The sequence below is a fragment of the Carettochelys insculpta genome, chromosome 25 (assembly GCF_033958435.1).
Source record: "Carettochelys insculpta isolate YL-2023 chromosome 25, ASM3395843v1, whole genome shotgun sequence".
NCBI classification, from domain to species: Eukaryota; Metazoa; Chordata; order Testudines; family Carettochelyidae; genus Carettochelys; species Carettochelys insculpta.
This window is the reverse complement of record NC_134161.1, coordinates 9,159,319-9,174,547: the sequence shown is the minus strand read 5'-3', so window position 1 is coordinate 9,174,547 and position 15,229 is coordinate 9,159,319. Positions and strand designations below refer to the sequence as shown.

Genomic DNA, 15,229 nt, shown 5'->3' with positions numbered 1-15,229 from the left:
AGGTTCATGTATTATGGTGGGTTAGGGTTGTATGAAATCTCTCTGGACAGGAGGGGAATGTGATATGAGGCTTGGGAGAGTTCAAAGGACTAAACTGAAAACAATGTGCCAGAAAAGAAAGGACTTTTGGGGCAATAAGTATGAATTGGATTTCCTCAGAAACACCTAGGGAAAAAGTCTTTCATGCATTACAAGGACTGTTTCCCTTCCTTTGATGCTTATAATTATCTCAGGCAGGATACTTAACATACCCCATCCCCCTGCCACCTACTTCAGTCCTATGTACTTGATTTGTCAGGTTTATTGCAATTTCTTTTTTTTTTTTTTGGTCTTCTGTACTTATAAATGTCAGTCTGTATTGGAAATGAGACTGAGCTGAAGAATTGGCTCAGTCCCAAGAAAAAGATCATCACTGAATAAATCATTTTGTTAGTCTTTAAAGTGCTACATTTCTGCTGGTTTGTTTTGTTGGAGTACAGACTAACATGGTTACCTCTCTGTTACCTTGGGAAAAGTTACCAAAAATTCCTCCCCTCGACTTGTGCAGATACTCAGCCCTTTGACATCATGGCCTGAGGAATGGAGTCATTGTTCACTGACGATCTCTCCCAGAGGTTGGAGATCAAAGGCCTCAATCACATAGGCTGAACTGCCCAGCTGGGGCTCTCAGAATCAGAGATAGTTCTGAACTATTAAACATGGGGAAAATCTAGTTGTTGATTTTTCAGGGCTGACACTTACCAAAACCCAAGGCTGGAGTTGGGAGTGATGTCTGGCAAGCTTTTGAGTAAGTTAGTAGGTTCTTACAATTTTTTAAAGTTTTCTCTGTGATGCTTTCATCTTAAAAATAAATGTGCTTGCTTAGAAAGAGTTGTGTGGAGACTTATGATGACAATCACACTATTCACAATGTCTGGAGATTAAGCAAAGCACAGACACTGGCTTGGTTAAGCCATCTGGCTTACTGTGCATATCACAAATTAGGTAAGGAACAGTACAGCCTTAAAAACACCCTAATCAGGAGTGGGGAGAGAGAGAAGCAGGTCTCTGCCCAAGAGAGGAGACAGCTGGAAGCAAGAAAACTAGGTGGCATGTGCTGTGTGAACCGCGTAGGAGGAATGTAAATGCAGCTGCCCTGAAACTGTGACATGCATATCCCCCAAACTGAACGTTTGGGAAATCCTCCCTGGCCACCCAAAGTGACTGTTGAGCCAGACTTCTTGTCTTTAGTGCTGAGCACCACAGCGGCCGTGCTGACAGAAGGCATAGCTGAGACCCATGGACAGGGACAGCAGTGTGCAGCTGGCTTATGCCTGGTCCTGTCACAATCACTGAAGATGGCCAGTAGCAGCATTTATATCCCAATGCCTTAGCTGATACCGTGGGAAGATGCAGACCCAAGCAGATGGAAAGTGACTTGTCTAGTCTCCTGTTTTTCCCTATATCTCTGAGGAATTGCTCCATCATTTTTTGATGTTCTTTTCCCACCTATTCCTCTTGAAAGTTCATGCAACATAGTTGCATCCGTTCCTGGATGCTAAGAATGGATAAGAATTTCAATGAAGCAAAAGCGAACCTTTCTGCAACCGCCAGTATCTCATGGCTGGAGAAATGCCATAAATCTGACTTTTCTGATGTCTTCCTTGCTCTGCTTGTGACAAGAAATCAGAACTTTCTGGAGCCAGTTCGAGTTAGTTATCTTTCTCGTGTACCTCATTGTTTGGAAGAAAAACCCATTGTCTTCAGGGTGAAGCAGCTATGCCCCTTGCTTGATCCACAGTGTCACTGCCAACAGCTTTGATTCTTCCCTGGGGGCAAAAATGTGCCCTCTCCTATATAGCCCTGGAAGGCCAGTGCAGGATCTGAGCTTGTGGGTGGGAAAGGCAAGTGTTCCTTCCATGTCCTCACTCACTGGAGTCTACAGGAGACGGGAGCAACAGCCGGTGCACCTACCAGACACTGCAAGCTGTAGAATGGGACTGTAGGCATGGAAGGGGCAACTGAAGCCCAGGTGCTGCAGCCATGGTGACTGACCGTTGCTTTCCCTCCTGGACTCTTTGCCCAACTTGGCTTGTTGAAGGAGGCAAGCAGTGGCTTTGGCCCAATCAGAAAGAACAAAACTAGGTGGCTGTATAATATCTAATAGAGCAATTTGCAGATGCTAGGCTAAGGGAGGAGAGTCCCTTTGCTTTTGCAAACAAGATAAATCTCTCCAGGCAAGCAGTTCAAGCACCTACCAAAATCTCCAGCTTTCAGCAGCCTCCGTGTGAGCAGGGCTGAGCCCACAGAATGACACTGGGCTGGTTTCTTCCATCCTGTCCCTTTAAGCTCACCTATGAGAGAGACTCACGGTGTTGTGCGTCTAGTTTTGTGGCTCCTGTGGGGACGCTGCTGATAGCTAGCTCTGCTGGACTTCCCACTTCCCTTCTAGCCTCTGTGGGACGCTGCTGCGGCAGGGAGTTCCTCACTCTGAGTTGGTAGTGCAGTAATTCATGGAGACGAATGGCTGCTTAGGGACTAGTCTGCAGACAATTCTCCTCCAGGAAGGACTTGGGACAGGCTATTTTTCTGGAGCATAGCTTAGATTTGTTCCAAGTTGTTACAGCAGAATAGTGCTGCTAGGCAGAAAGGACTTCAGCCATTAAGTACTGGATGGGGGAGGCTCTTTGTTATTACAGTACCTGTGCCCAGATCCTCAGTTGGTGTAAATCAGAGTAGCTCCAATGAAGTCCCTACCCCAGTTTTCACTGCACAAGGGATGAGGTTCTTATTTCCTCAATGTATTTTCCACTTGAGTGTGATTCAAACATGCTGTAGTGTCAGTTATAGAACAGCTGTTAAGTTACATTTCTTGTAAACTACAAGCTTTCTTCTACATCCTATACATTGGAGGAACACCAGCAAAACCAAGGGATCCTTTGATTCCCTTATTTCTTAGGTTCTTGTGCTGTTCCCATTGTTAAGCTATCAGAGCACCTCTTACATTTTAATGCATTAGCCTCACAATGTGTGGTGAGGTAGGGAAATGCTATTATTTTCATTGTACAGAGAGAAGAAATGAGTCACACAAAGATTAAGCGGTTTGTCTAGGGTCACACGGGACGTCAGCAGAACAAGGCGTCCAAGTCTTTGTTTTCTGAATCCAGAGAAGCACCTCTAGTATTTGACCATCTCCTTTAGGCTAGCGTAAAACTGGCATTCACTCCCACTGAAGTCACTGGAGTGACCATGGTGTAAAACTAGTGTGGGAGAAGAATCAGGCCTCCTACTGTGGGGATGGATACAACTTTCACTGTGACCAGTGCAGGCCTGTAGCTTCTTCAAAAAGCCATCTGCTGAACTTGGTTACTGTCCTTGTTGGTCATGTGGCTGTGTACTAAAATTAACAGAGTAATATTACCCAGGCCTAGATGTTAAAAATCGTGAATCATCCCCCACAAATAGTGAGATTTTAAAAATACTGACTTTTGGGCCCTTTTAATTTGTCTATTGGGTTTTGAGCTTTTGTTTCACTTTCTTGGGGTTTTCTATATGGCCAGGAGAACTAGAAACTTTACTCTTTAAAAATCGCAAGTTAAGATTCTCATCCAGTTGCTACTCTGGAAGCTGGGGGCTTTTAAAAGCAACACCAAATATCATGCAATGCAGGATAAAGGACTGGTCACACGGGATCTGAAGAAGTGGGTCTGTCCCATGAAAGCTCATCACCTAATAAATGATTTTGTTAGTCCTCAAAGTGCTACTGGACTGCTTTTTTGTTTTGGTTAGTCTCTAATGGTTTACACCAATTTGATGCATCCAACGTGCAATGTGTACACTGAAGCAATTCACAGCGTTCACTATTTTACACCATAATTCTCACTATAGAGATCAAATACTTCTGCTCTTCAAGCCCTCGCCCACATGAACATCTCCTTGTAGCCAGAGAACTGAGATGGAAAGTACATGCACAAGGGATTTGACACCCCCAAAGTTTCCCAGCACAGGAACCTCCTCTTTGAATCCCCACCCTGGGGCACAGAGGCTCTTTAGGAATTGCTGCCCTGGCAGCTGAGGAATGATTCCATGGTCACTCTGCAGCCTTTGGGCGTGGAGACATTTCCATTCATGGAGCCTCCTGTTACACAGCCCAGCTTGCCTGCTCTAAGCACATCCCATTGCACTTTGTTCGGTAAACTGGCCAACCTACCTTGTCCTTAGTCAGCAATGCTGGCCTAGTGTTCTACAGATCTCTGCAATTGACTTCAAAGAATACTGTAAGCTCTTAGAAGCAGGGACAGAGGTGTGGGGGCTGCACAGGGGGCCACAGGCACTTACTCCCCTGCACTCAGTCAGTGCTGCTCTAATTCAGCAGGAAGAGGCAGGTGGGGTGGAGCAGGGGTAAGCGGGGAGAGGGCAGAGAATCCCTGAACCAGTCGCCTTTGGACAGGAAGCACCTTTTTGTTGTCTGTTTGCATAGGTCCTAGCACAGTGGGATTCTGGCCCACAGCTGGGTCTTGGCTCCACCACCGTGAGGTTTAATTAATTAGCTACTTTCAAGTTCTCCAGAGCTGAATCAATCTCTTCAAGCTTGTAGTTCACTATACTGCATTGGCAGAGCAAGGGAAGGAAGGAAAAAGAGGGAGCAATCTTTCAAAGGAGATCTTCAAAAGCCAACTTATGCTGGGACACTGAAGATCCTATTTTGTATGCTGTGGCACTTGCTCTGATGCCCGAGGTTAAAATTTGTCCTCTCCTGGTTTCTGTGTGGTGCAGTTGTTTACCTGCCGGCATGCTGGCCAATATCCCAGGAATGTGTTTTGTTTTGTTTTGTTTTTCTTTCAATGATAACGTGTGCCAAGAATTTGTTGAAGTGCTTCAACATTCATTTGGGATGGTACACACTGCATTTTCATGTAGTACATTTATTGCGATCAGCAGGAAAATATTCACTTCATGATCACTCTTCTCCAACTCCAGGGCTGCCCAGTATTACCAGTGTGAGCCCCAGTTCTATGCACCTGCCAACTGTTCCAGAGACAGAAGTGAGCCAACCCCTGGGAACCCAGGCACCTCCGAATGCATGACACATGGATCATAACTCAGTGAACCGAGTTGCCCTCTTTTACCACAAGCAGAGCTGGAGCACCGCAGTGAGTATTTCTCTGTTCACTTTCATTGGCAATGATGAAACCCATGGTGTGTATACCTGAAAAGACAAGTCTGAATGCACAGTGGCTTTCCAATTATCAGGAAAAATCCAGCCTGCAATACATTGCATTAGGCTGCAATTTGGGAGTTGAACTTAACTTGTCCTTAGTTTGTTTCTTCTGAACCGCACCTTATTATCTAATATGCACTGTGGGAACCTTTTACATAATATCACTCTGTTTCCAAGTATGTAATAATGTTTGTGATAAAATGTTACATCTTGCCTACTTTGATTCATTATTTATGTTGTTTAATGGTAATCCTGGAAAGGGGCATTTCCTTTCCTCCCTTTCCTGGAGACAGAGCTGGTAGAATCGCAAAACTTTCGATTGCCTTTTAGTTATTTTAATAATACTAATAACTGCAATGTATTGGTGTCCAGGCCTAAAACTCCTCCAGGAACCTTGAGAAAAATGTAGATTTCAGAATGTGATGTGGCAACTTGCTGTAGAGTAGCTTCAGTGTGCAAATGCAGACAACATACCCATTGCAGCCTGTGAGGTTTCAGTGGAGAAAGGATGAGCTTGTTAGGGCACTGGACTGTGATGGACATTACTACCTCAGCCACAGACTTTTTGATTAACCTCAGTCATGTCACTTCATTGCTCTGTGCTGCCTTTGTTACAAGAACTATTTCCTCTACTCCTGGTGGTATTATGAAACTGACTCCATAACTATTTGGGAGGTATGGCGATATTAGAGGGTACCACGTAAATACCAGCAGATTTATAGAAAAGATCGCCCCAGCAAAGTGGAAATGTGAAAACCATGTATTAGCGACCCTTGTCTCAAAGTACAGACTCCAGCAGCATGACAGACACTTACAACTTCAAAATAGAAGGGCTTGCAATTTGCAGATTGGTGCCCACCTGAGGGCGCATGGCCTCTGGGCCTGGGGGAATTCAGGGCCTGTTTGTAAGGAGAGGCTGTCAATTGCATTGATACTAGCCACTGAACATACATCTGTTACTAACCGCACTGCATGTAACTGAAACTGGAAGGGTAAAGAAAAAAACAACTGGAACCTTTCTGCTTTCTTTCTTGCATTTCACGCAACCTGGAGATTTTTGGTTGCTTCCTTTTAATTCCTGCGCACCTTTCCTCAGAAGACTTGGGTGTCCATTGAAGTGTTAAATAAGACACGTCGACATGTGGTTTGTAACTCCCTCCCAAAATGTCGTAACTTCTCTCATCAGAAATTTAAAGTTGGAGTCCCCATTGTGCAACACCTCAGTAGAGTGATAGTGGGGCAGGAAGATGCACGTAAAGATGCAGACAAGACTTGGTTTCAATGGGAGTTAGCTGCCTCGTGGGATTTTCAGAAGCACCTTAGGAATTTATCTGCTTAAATACCCTGGGAAATGTAAGTCAGTCCATATGCTCAGGGATCCCACACAATGGCATTAAAGAGATGGTCTTGCAGGAATGCACAATCTATATCATTATGTTACAAAGGGAGCTGCAAGGACTGCTGTGGGTTATAGTCCTGGTCTTGCCACTTCCTAATTCCCCACCCCTCTTACTGCAAGGCAGTGCCTTTACAGCTGCCCCCTAGTTCTGGCTCTGTAAGAGTTGGTGGTGACCTTTTGAATAATGTTGATGGAACACCTTGTCTGTGGCCACACTTGGCCAAGATTTTGCAAGGGCTATGCTAATGGCCAAATCGGAGAATACTAATGACTGTTCGGTGCCTCATTAGCATGCTGCCAGCCACGGCACTTCGAAAGTCTTCGAAAAAGACCCCTGTGTAGATGAGCTGCATGCGAGTGAAACAAAGTGCTGTGGCCACCAGCATGCTAATGAGGCACTGAATATTCATTTCAGTACCTCCATTAGTGTTCTCCAATTTGGCCATTAGCATGGCCCTTTCGAAATTTTGGCCAAGTGTGGCCACAGCCCTTGAGTCATTATGTTGTGTTGCCCTAGGGTAGCTGGTCCCATGCAGAGCGCTGGATCCTGCTATATCTTTTGCTTGGGTGAGTGTTTCTGTGACTGTATGTTCCTATCATTTGCACCAAGTGAATCCCACTAGCTGAATTCCAAAGTCACTTCCTGTGGCCAGAAACTGGCCCGAGCATTGCTTACCCATGAAACACCCAGGTCCCACACTCGTCTGCCTTCGTGATGTAATTCTCAGGCAGCAGCCCAGAGCAGCCAGTTGCTAGGGAAGTGCCATAGATCCAACCCTCGCTGGTGCTGGTTTGCTCCACCGGGGACATGAAAATAAAATCCCCTGGAACCAGTTCAAGCTCATCGTCATTCTGAGGGATGTAGGGATAGATCACTTGCAGCGTCTGGGGAGATGGAGGAGAAAGAGAGAGCACATGAGAAGGGTGTTACAGATTCATGGGCTATGCAGGAAGGCTGAAGTAATCAGCTCACTTTTTCCTCTCCGCTGCTGTATACAACCTTCCCCTAACTTGACAATTAACCCATCTTAGCCTCTAGAAGAGAGAGCAAAGGCAAATATACAAATGAATGATAGACGTTGAAGATGGAAAAAACCTTGTGAGATCACCTGGTCCCACGCTTCAACTGCTTCCATCTTGGCTTTCTACATTGTATTGTCTAGTGCAGGGGCTAGCGACTTTTCCGAGACAGAGTGCTGAAATTTGACCTTTTGACCTCCGTGTACTGTCTGAGTGCTGGTGATACTTTTTAAGGTCACTAATTGTCCTCCTTAAAACAGCTTTCATTAAACAATAAATTAAGACGCAGAGCTTTACTGTTTAGTTGGTGGTTGGTAGCATTAGCTGGCCTTTTGTTAATCTACAAGGCAGCATGGCTTTGAGCAAGCTCCTGGCTGCATGGGGGACGAGGGATGGGGCTCCACTCCCGCCTCATGTACTCATGAAAATCGGCTAGCATGCCATTCTTGGCCTAGAACTTTATCAGTTGATTTTCTAACGGGAGGTCAGAGTAGATGATTGCAGTGGCTGGCCTCATCTACAAAAACATCTTAAGAATGTGCTGTTTTCCCACATCCCATTGGGACAGTACTCAGTCCTCCTTGGTGGGAAGTTTTCAGTATTCAGTTTCTGTTTACTCATTTCATCCCTTCACAGCTAGCCACGCTGTTTCTTGTGCCATCCTAAATAATTGCTCCACTTCCTTGTTCCCCAGTTCAGTAAAAAAAAAAAAAATTTCACATGCTTAACTTAATGCATCCTGTTGACTTCAATGGGGCTACTCGTGCTTAAAATTTAAACATTTGTTTTGGTCCACGGTGGAATTGGGGCTTGGTTTTTACACACCAGGTTCCCAAGATTATCTTGGCAGGTTTACTTACTCTAACTAAAAGAAAGTCTCTCTTCTCCACTCTTTATTAGCTTTGAAAGTAGGCAGTGACCCTCTGGCACTGGGATAATACGTTAGAAGTTTGATGTTCTGCTCTCAGAACTCTTTACCCAGGACATTAAGAAAATAAAATTAAAGATGAGGAGACGTGTATACTGCCTAGACCAGTGGTTCCCAACCTGTTGTCTGCAGACCCCTGGGGATCCACCAGGATATTGCAGGGGGTCTGTGAAAAAATAAAAGATAAATAAAAATGATCATAGAAAATAAGTTTTAAATACATTGCAAAGTTACAATCAATTAGTATTTTAAAATTAAATATCTTCCAATAATGTTATTAATTGCTGCCCAAAAATCTATGTTGTGGTTTCCTTTTTCACTGAAAGAGTGTACATAGCATCTAGAATTGGCTTTGATGGGGGTCTGCGAATGGTTTGGAGGGGTGATTGGGGTCCACACTAAAGAAAAGGTTGGGAACCACTGGCCTAGACCATCTCAGTTTACAATTATTTAAGATGAATGGGCTCAGGTTTCAAGGTAGGTAGAGAAGTCATGAGTAATTGCAATTCTACTTCTCTCTGTTGCACTGTGATGTTATGAAAATATGTCCTATGTTTGGTGCTCATGCTTGTGTGTCATTAGGTGTGCACACGTGCATGTACCAGGGTATGGATGTACAGACATAAGCTGTAATGTTCAAGACGGGACGGATGGGATTTAAACAAGTTTTGTTTTCTTGCATGTTTACAAAAGGGCAAAAACAACCCTATAAAAGTAAACAAAAATGGTCATGTGGGGAAAAACAACTTGTTTTGAGTGTAATTTTGCTGTTCCCTGCTGCCAGCTGAGAGCTAGAATCTATTGCAGAGAGAGGGAGAGGGGAGAGAGAGAGAGAGAGAGAGAGAGAATGGCAAGTAACCTTCTCTGCTAAATGGAGTCAAATGTTGATCAGTAACTTTCCCTGGAAATATCCACAGCCATTCTCCACTTCAACAAAAGATCTGTTGTCCCCTGGCAAGTCTGAGTTCTGCACTCTCAACTATTATCCCAAAGCAAACCTCTTATGAGCAACTCTGTTCTTTTTATGTACCTTGTATGCTCCATAAGGAAATGTCACCTGCTATGCTTGGGTCTGACTGTTGTTGCTCTGTTGATTCTATTACTGTATTCTGTTTCTGGCAGTGTCCAACAGCTCTCCCATAATACCACAACAAAACTTGCACAATTGGGCCTGCCTAAAGCAATGCACCTAATAAAAGCACCTGGTTTTCAAAGTAGCTGATTATTTACCACTCCCACTGCAATCGGCAGGTGAGCTGGGTATACGCAGTTTTTGAAAATCTAGACACATGTAGATGTCTAAATATGGATGCAGGTCACCTAAATTAAGCACTTGGATATGATAACATTGGTCCTAGCCAGTTGCAAAGGGCTCTGAAGGGACATTGAACATTCTGTCTCAGGTGGTTGGGTAGGAGGTTGTTGCTCATGTGCTCAGAATCCAAATGACCAACCTGCATAGCATCAAGAAGGCCGTTTCCCTCCAGGTTGGCTTGTTAATGACATTATGGGGGTTTCACATTCCTCTGCAGCGTGAAGTATCGGATGCTTGCTGGGATTATCTGGATATAGTTGGGATTATCTGGATATAGTTCCTTGAAATTATTCCCTGTGATTGCACCATTGCAGGTGCCTCAGGTATTGGTGCACTTAGGTCTCTCCTATTCTCTCCTGGTGGCACATAATACATTTAGTTTTCTGTGGGCTGTGATATGATGGTTTAACTTCAGCTGTGGGAATTAGTATGCAGGTGGCGGCAGGAGGAAAGCTGGTGATGCAAGTGGGTCAGATAAGATGATTTAGGGCTCCCTTCCCACCTTAAATTCCAAGACTCTATCTGGATTCTGGCTCTGCCACAGACTCCTTGTGGAACTTGTTGAGTCTCTGTAAACACCTTGGGCAGGGCCTAGGATGTAGCATAGCACAGCGCTATCTCAGTTAGGAGCTTTGCAGTACTCCTGAGACACAAATAAAAATCAGTAAATTGCACTTATGTGATTCATTATTTTAAAGACTGGGATGAACTCCAAAAATTACCTCGTGATTAGCAAATCTTATATCTCGAGAGAAGATTGCAGCGAGCCAGTCGCACCCTAGCTTGACATCGATGTTCTGTGCTAATTTCTCCAGCGTGGGCAAGTGGCTGGTTTGGAAGTGGTAGGCCAATGTCACATGCAGCTGTTTCTTATGGGGCTCTACATGCACATCTGAAATGAGAAAGGTGTGATTAACTGCAAGCGACTGTCATGTTTCAGAGTAGACTCTTGGTCCATTTTCAAAAGCCAGGAAGCATTCACCCCACTGGTATGGGAGCATTGAGCAAACCTTTTCAGTTAACGAAAAGGAAACAAATTGCAGTCTGGTCTCTGAAATCAAATTTACAGAGTTGTGCACCATTGAGCTGAACGTGACCCTTAGGAATTAGATTAGAAGAGCGTTTGGAACCAGTGAAGACAGGGGTGCCTCATGAAATCTTGTACAACCCACTGCCTGCTGAGTCTGCATTCTGCTTCCCCAGGACTATGCGCCTGATGTACAGAGGAGAGAAATCTGCTGCTATCCGGCATTCCAGAGTATAGCAGTCCTTTGGTGTGTTTGTACTCTGGTTGTGACCAAAACACCAGACATGACATACTTGCCAATCTTTTAAATCTCAATTCTGGATTCAGAAAACTAGTATTTTTGAAACGGAGGTGGGAATTGTGGTCATTTGTGTTTCTAAGGCTGTTTTAATTGAAAAACCATTTTCTAGCTAATAGGCAGGATGTTCCTCCTATCATAAGTGGTTGACATTCTGTCCAAAAATAGGCTGGAGTGGGTTTCTCACGTGGTATGGATCTGATACTCCTTTTGAGAGCTTCTGTTACGGTGCGGCATCCTGTTGAGAAACAGACAGTGGTTTGTTTTTCTTTTTAATTCCCCTATACTAGAACTTTTCTCGTGTAGTCACTCCAGTTTCTATTTTCTGTCTGTTCTGTGTTTCATCTTATGCATGCATTACATTTCCCTCCCCGCTACTCTGTGCCAGTTTGCCTCCCACAGATGAAGAACGTAAACCTGGGAATGTAAAGAGTTCAAGTTAACACCTCTTGCAGTCCTAGCTCCATGCAAGTCAATAGGAACTTTGCCATAGACATCGGTGAGATCAGGATTTCACCTACAGAACTGAAGTATTTTAAGATCAGGCAACTGGTGTTTGAGGTGAGTATTCCCAGGATAAGAGGTGAAGCTACTGAGAGAACCTGCTTAATGATTATAAAAAGATGAACACACAGGTGAAAAAATGCCAGAAGCTGGGAATGGGTGACAGAAGATGGATCACTTGGTGACTGCCTGTTCTGTTCATTACCTCTGGGGCACCTGGCATTGGCCACGGTCAGAAGACTGGATACTGGGCTAGAAGGATGTTTGGTCTGACTCAGTATGGCTGTTCTTGTCTTCTTATGTACATCAGAATAAACAGAACTGTTACAATAGTAGTGAACAACGGGCACATTTTTACCTCTGCAAATTATGGAATAAATTGTTCACAAATAACTTATTTTTCTTGATTCAACCACAAGTAAAAATTAGGAACAAACTTGCAGACATACGGAGACCCTAAAGATCAGATGCTCTTCCCAACCTGTTTGAATCTCTCTTATTTAGCAAAAAAAGGACACAGTATAGTATAGGGTAATCTCGAGGGCCTGGGAAATCAAATGTAGGTAAATGACACAGCTGTGTGCTAGCAATCAGCAGTCCCGACCGCCACCGTGGGTCCTGAGGCAAGGTGGGCTGTTGGTGGAGGCTGGCTCTGAACCTAGAAGGGGCGGAGCCAAGGGCAAAAGGGGCAGGAGTTACGACATTCAGCCCCTGGTGCTGCCCAGACTACATTGCTGGGCCCCCCTCCCGCTCACTCACAGCCGTGTGCAGCTGGAGCAGCACTGCCACGGCACTTCAAAGGGGTCCAGGGGCAACTATCTGCCCCTTTTCCCCCCATCAGCAGGCCTGCTAGCAGTGCACACTTAAGCATTAGCTTTGGCCTAAGAGGGAACAAATCCCATGAGAACAGGCTTTTTTGAGATGGGCAGTGCTTCCTTTTGGTTAGTTGGTTTGTCCAGAAGCTGTGAGGGTGGCCATTCATGATGTGCTAGGGTGCTTTGAAAAAAGCCATATTTTTGGACACAGTGTCTCTCGGTTGCTGTCAGGTGAAACTCTTGTGGACTTGGAACAGTCTGTATTTTACACCAGTAGGAACACATGCTGCCAGCTGTGGGCGCTCTGCTAATCAGCCAGGAGGCATCTGAATCTCTCCTGGGTGGCTGCTGAAGTGCCTAGCTTACAGGGAACAGCCGTGGTGAGGGGGGGATGTCAGGGAGCTATTACAGCTCTTTGATGCTTTGCTTCAACATTGTGGCTGTTCCTGCTGGGGCTGTACAATTGCTGGGAATCACCAGAGCATACTGAGCTGTGGCCATGCATATTCCATCCCCCTGACATGCTTTCTGCATGAGGACGAGGAGGCCTGGGTGTCAGTTTTGCTGGTTTTCTGCTTGCTGGCCACTCCAGTTTGCCATGGGATGCCAGCAGAGGATTAGAGCAGGTTTATGCTCCCTTTGCCTTAGGTGAGTGATCTAGAGAATCTAGTCCCCAACATGGTGTGGCAGATTTTTTCTGGACATACAAAAGCTGAAGTGATTTCCCTCTGATTGTTGAGGTATTTTACACATCTTCACCTAGAGCGGGGCTTGCCTCTGGGAGGCAGAAATTCTGTAAGAAACCTAAATGCACCTCCTCTCCTTGGTGGGAGGAAAAGCTTGTGCCAACGCAGTTTGAGGTAGCGAGCTGAGCAGGAAATACAAAATCTCCCAGACAAAACGTCTGTTTGAAAGGTTAAAGAACTGTCAGTCATGAACTTCCCTTCCAGAAGATAACACTTCAGAGCATACGTGATGTGTTCTTTGAACTGAAAACAGTAGATTCTGTGAAGAGGCACAGAAACCCTGAATACTTCACAGGGCAGAGTGGTGAAGGATTCCTCTCTTGTCTTCCTAGCTCTGGAGCCTCTCTGAAAAATCCTGCATCACTTCCCTGAGCTTGAAAGCCCTATTTCTGAATGGCGTCAAAGCTTTGCCTCTGAAAATGCACTCCTGGGTGCCTAAGAATATAGAGGTCACCAAAGCAGAGCAGAAAAATGAGCCATTTAGGTTGGTGTCCTATTTCACAGTGACCAATGCTGAATACTTCAAAGAATACTTGAGTCCCACCTTCCCAGATCATGCATGATACTGGGCAATACAATTACACAGAGGGTGCCAGGTAGGTAGATAACGTAGACACTGATTAGGTGCCTGATTCAGTAAGGTACTTGGGCACCTGACTAACTTGAAGCATGAGTAGTCCTACTGATGTCAGTGGGTTAATTGCCTTCCCGTATTGGGGGTGGTATTTCTTACACCTGTCTCTCCCCTCAGAGTTGAGAACAGAATGCCAGAGGCCTGACTCTGAACTTCTGCCCTAGTTACTAGATGTCACTGCTTTTCTACAGACAGCATTTAAAAAGCCTCTTTCTCAGAGTGCCTTCTGTTAGTTTCTCACTGGCTAGTCACTGTAAAATATCAGGCATACCAAAGACGACATATAGGCCGTGTCTACACTAGCCCCAAACTTCGAAATGGCCATGCAAATGGCCATTTTGAAGTTTACTAATGAAGCGCTGAAATACTTATTCAGCGCTTCATTAGCATGCGGGCGGCTGCAGCACTTTGAAATTGACGCGGCTTGCCGCCGCGCAGCTCATCCTGACGGGGCTCCTTTTCAAAAGGACCCCGCCTACTTCAAAGTCCCCTTATTCCCATCTGCTCATAGTGTGCATCCATGAAAATTATACCTTTTGAAACAGCCACTACTCTGTAAGTGATAGGCTTTAGCAAGTGTATGTCTTAGTTCCTGGTATCTTGGATGAAGCTATAATTAGTCACTGGACAAAATCTGCTATTTGTTTTAATGGTCACTTTAAAGGGCATCCTTTATGATCAATCTTTTTCCTGGCATAAATGAAATCTCTTGACAGAAGGGAAATGCTGTTGTTCGAAGATCCCGGTGTGGGGAGGGTAAATTGAGGATCTGTCTACACTGGCAATTGAGCGACAAAGCTTTTGTTGTTCACAGGTACTTAATGGCTAAAAGGTTTACCAAGAGAAGTCCTAATGTCAACAGTGGTTTTATCGTCAGGACAAAGCAAATGGCACTCTTAGGCTACAGTGACACTAGGAAGTTTTGGCAGCAAAACCCTGGTTTTGTCAACAAAACTCATGGAGTGTGCACAGACAAAATGGGATTTGTTGACAGAATCTGGACAAAACACAGCACTTTTGCTGACAGCATTCTGCCTCAAAGCTTTGACGCATAACGCTGCTCTCAACAGATTCTGTCAACAAAAAAGCTGTGTGACTGCTCTGCGGGGGCCTTCTCTTGGAAGACAGGGCACCCACAATAACGGGCAGCCCTGTTTTGTCGAGAGAGCGTCCGGCTGCTTTGTGGAGCACAGAGTGGAGCACTCTCCTGATTGGCTTTTGTGTGTGGCCACAGTCTGTCAACAGAAGTTTTGTCGGGAAAACTCTCCCAACAGTGACTTCTGTTGACAGAGTGCTGTAGTATAACCGTAGTCTCAGGGAGTAAAAGATTTTTGTCTACAAAT

General features: G+C 44.9%; 1 protein-coding gene across 1 annotated transcript in view; it reads right to left on the bottom strand.

Moving 5' to 3' along the window:
• Window positions 1–15,229, bottom strand: part of UBASH3B (ubiquitin associated and SH3 domain containing B) — a 114,427-nt gene that overhangs the window by 24,010 nt on the left and 75,188 nt on the right. The window contains exons 5-6 of the mRNA XM_074976869.1: window positions 10,585–10,754; window positions 7,276–7,484 (exon numbers count right to left, since the gene is read on the bottom strand). Of these exons, the coding sequence (XP_074832970.1) occupies window positions 7,276–7,484; window positions 10,585–10,754 (379 nt within the window). The remainder of the gene's footprint in view (window positions 1–7,275; window positions 7,485–10,584; window positions 10,755–15,229) is intronic.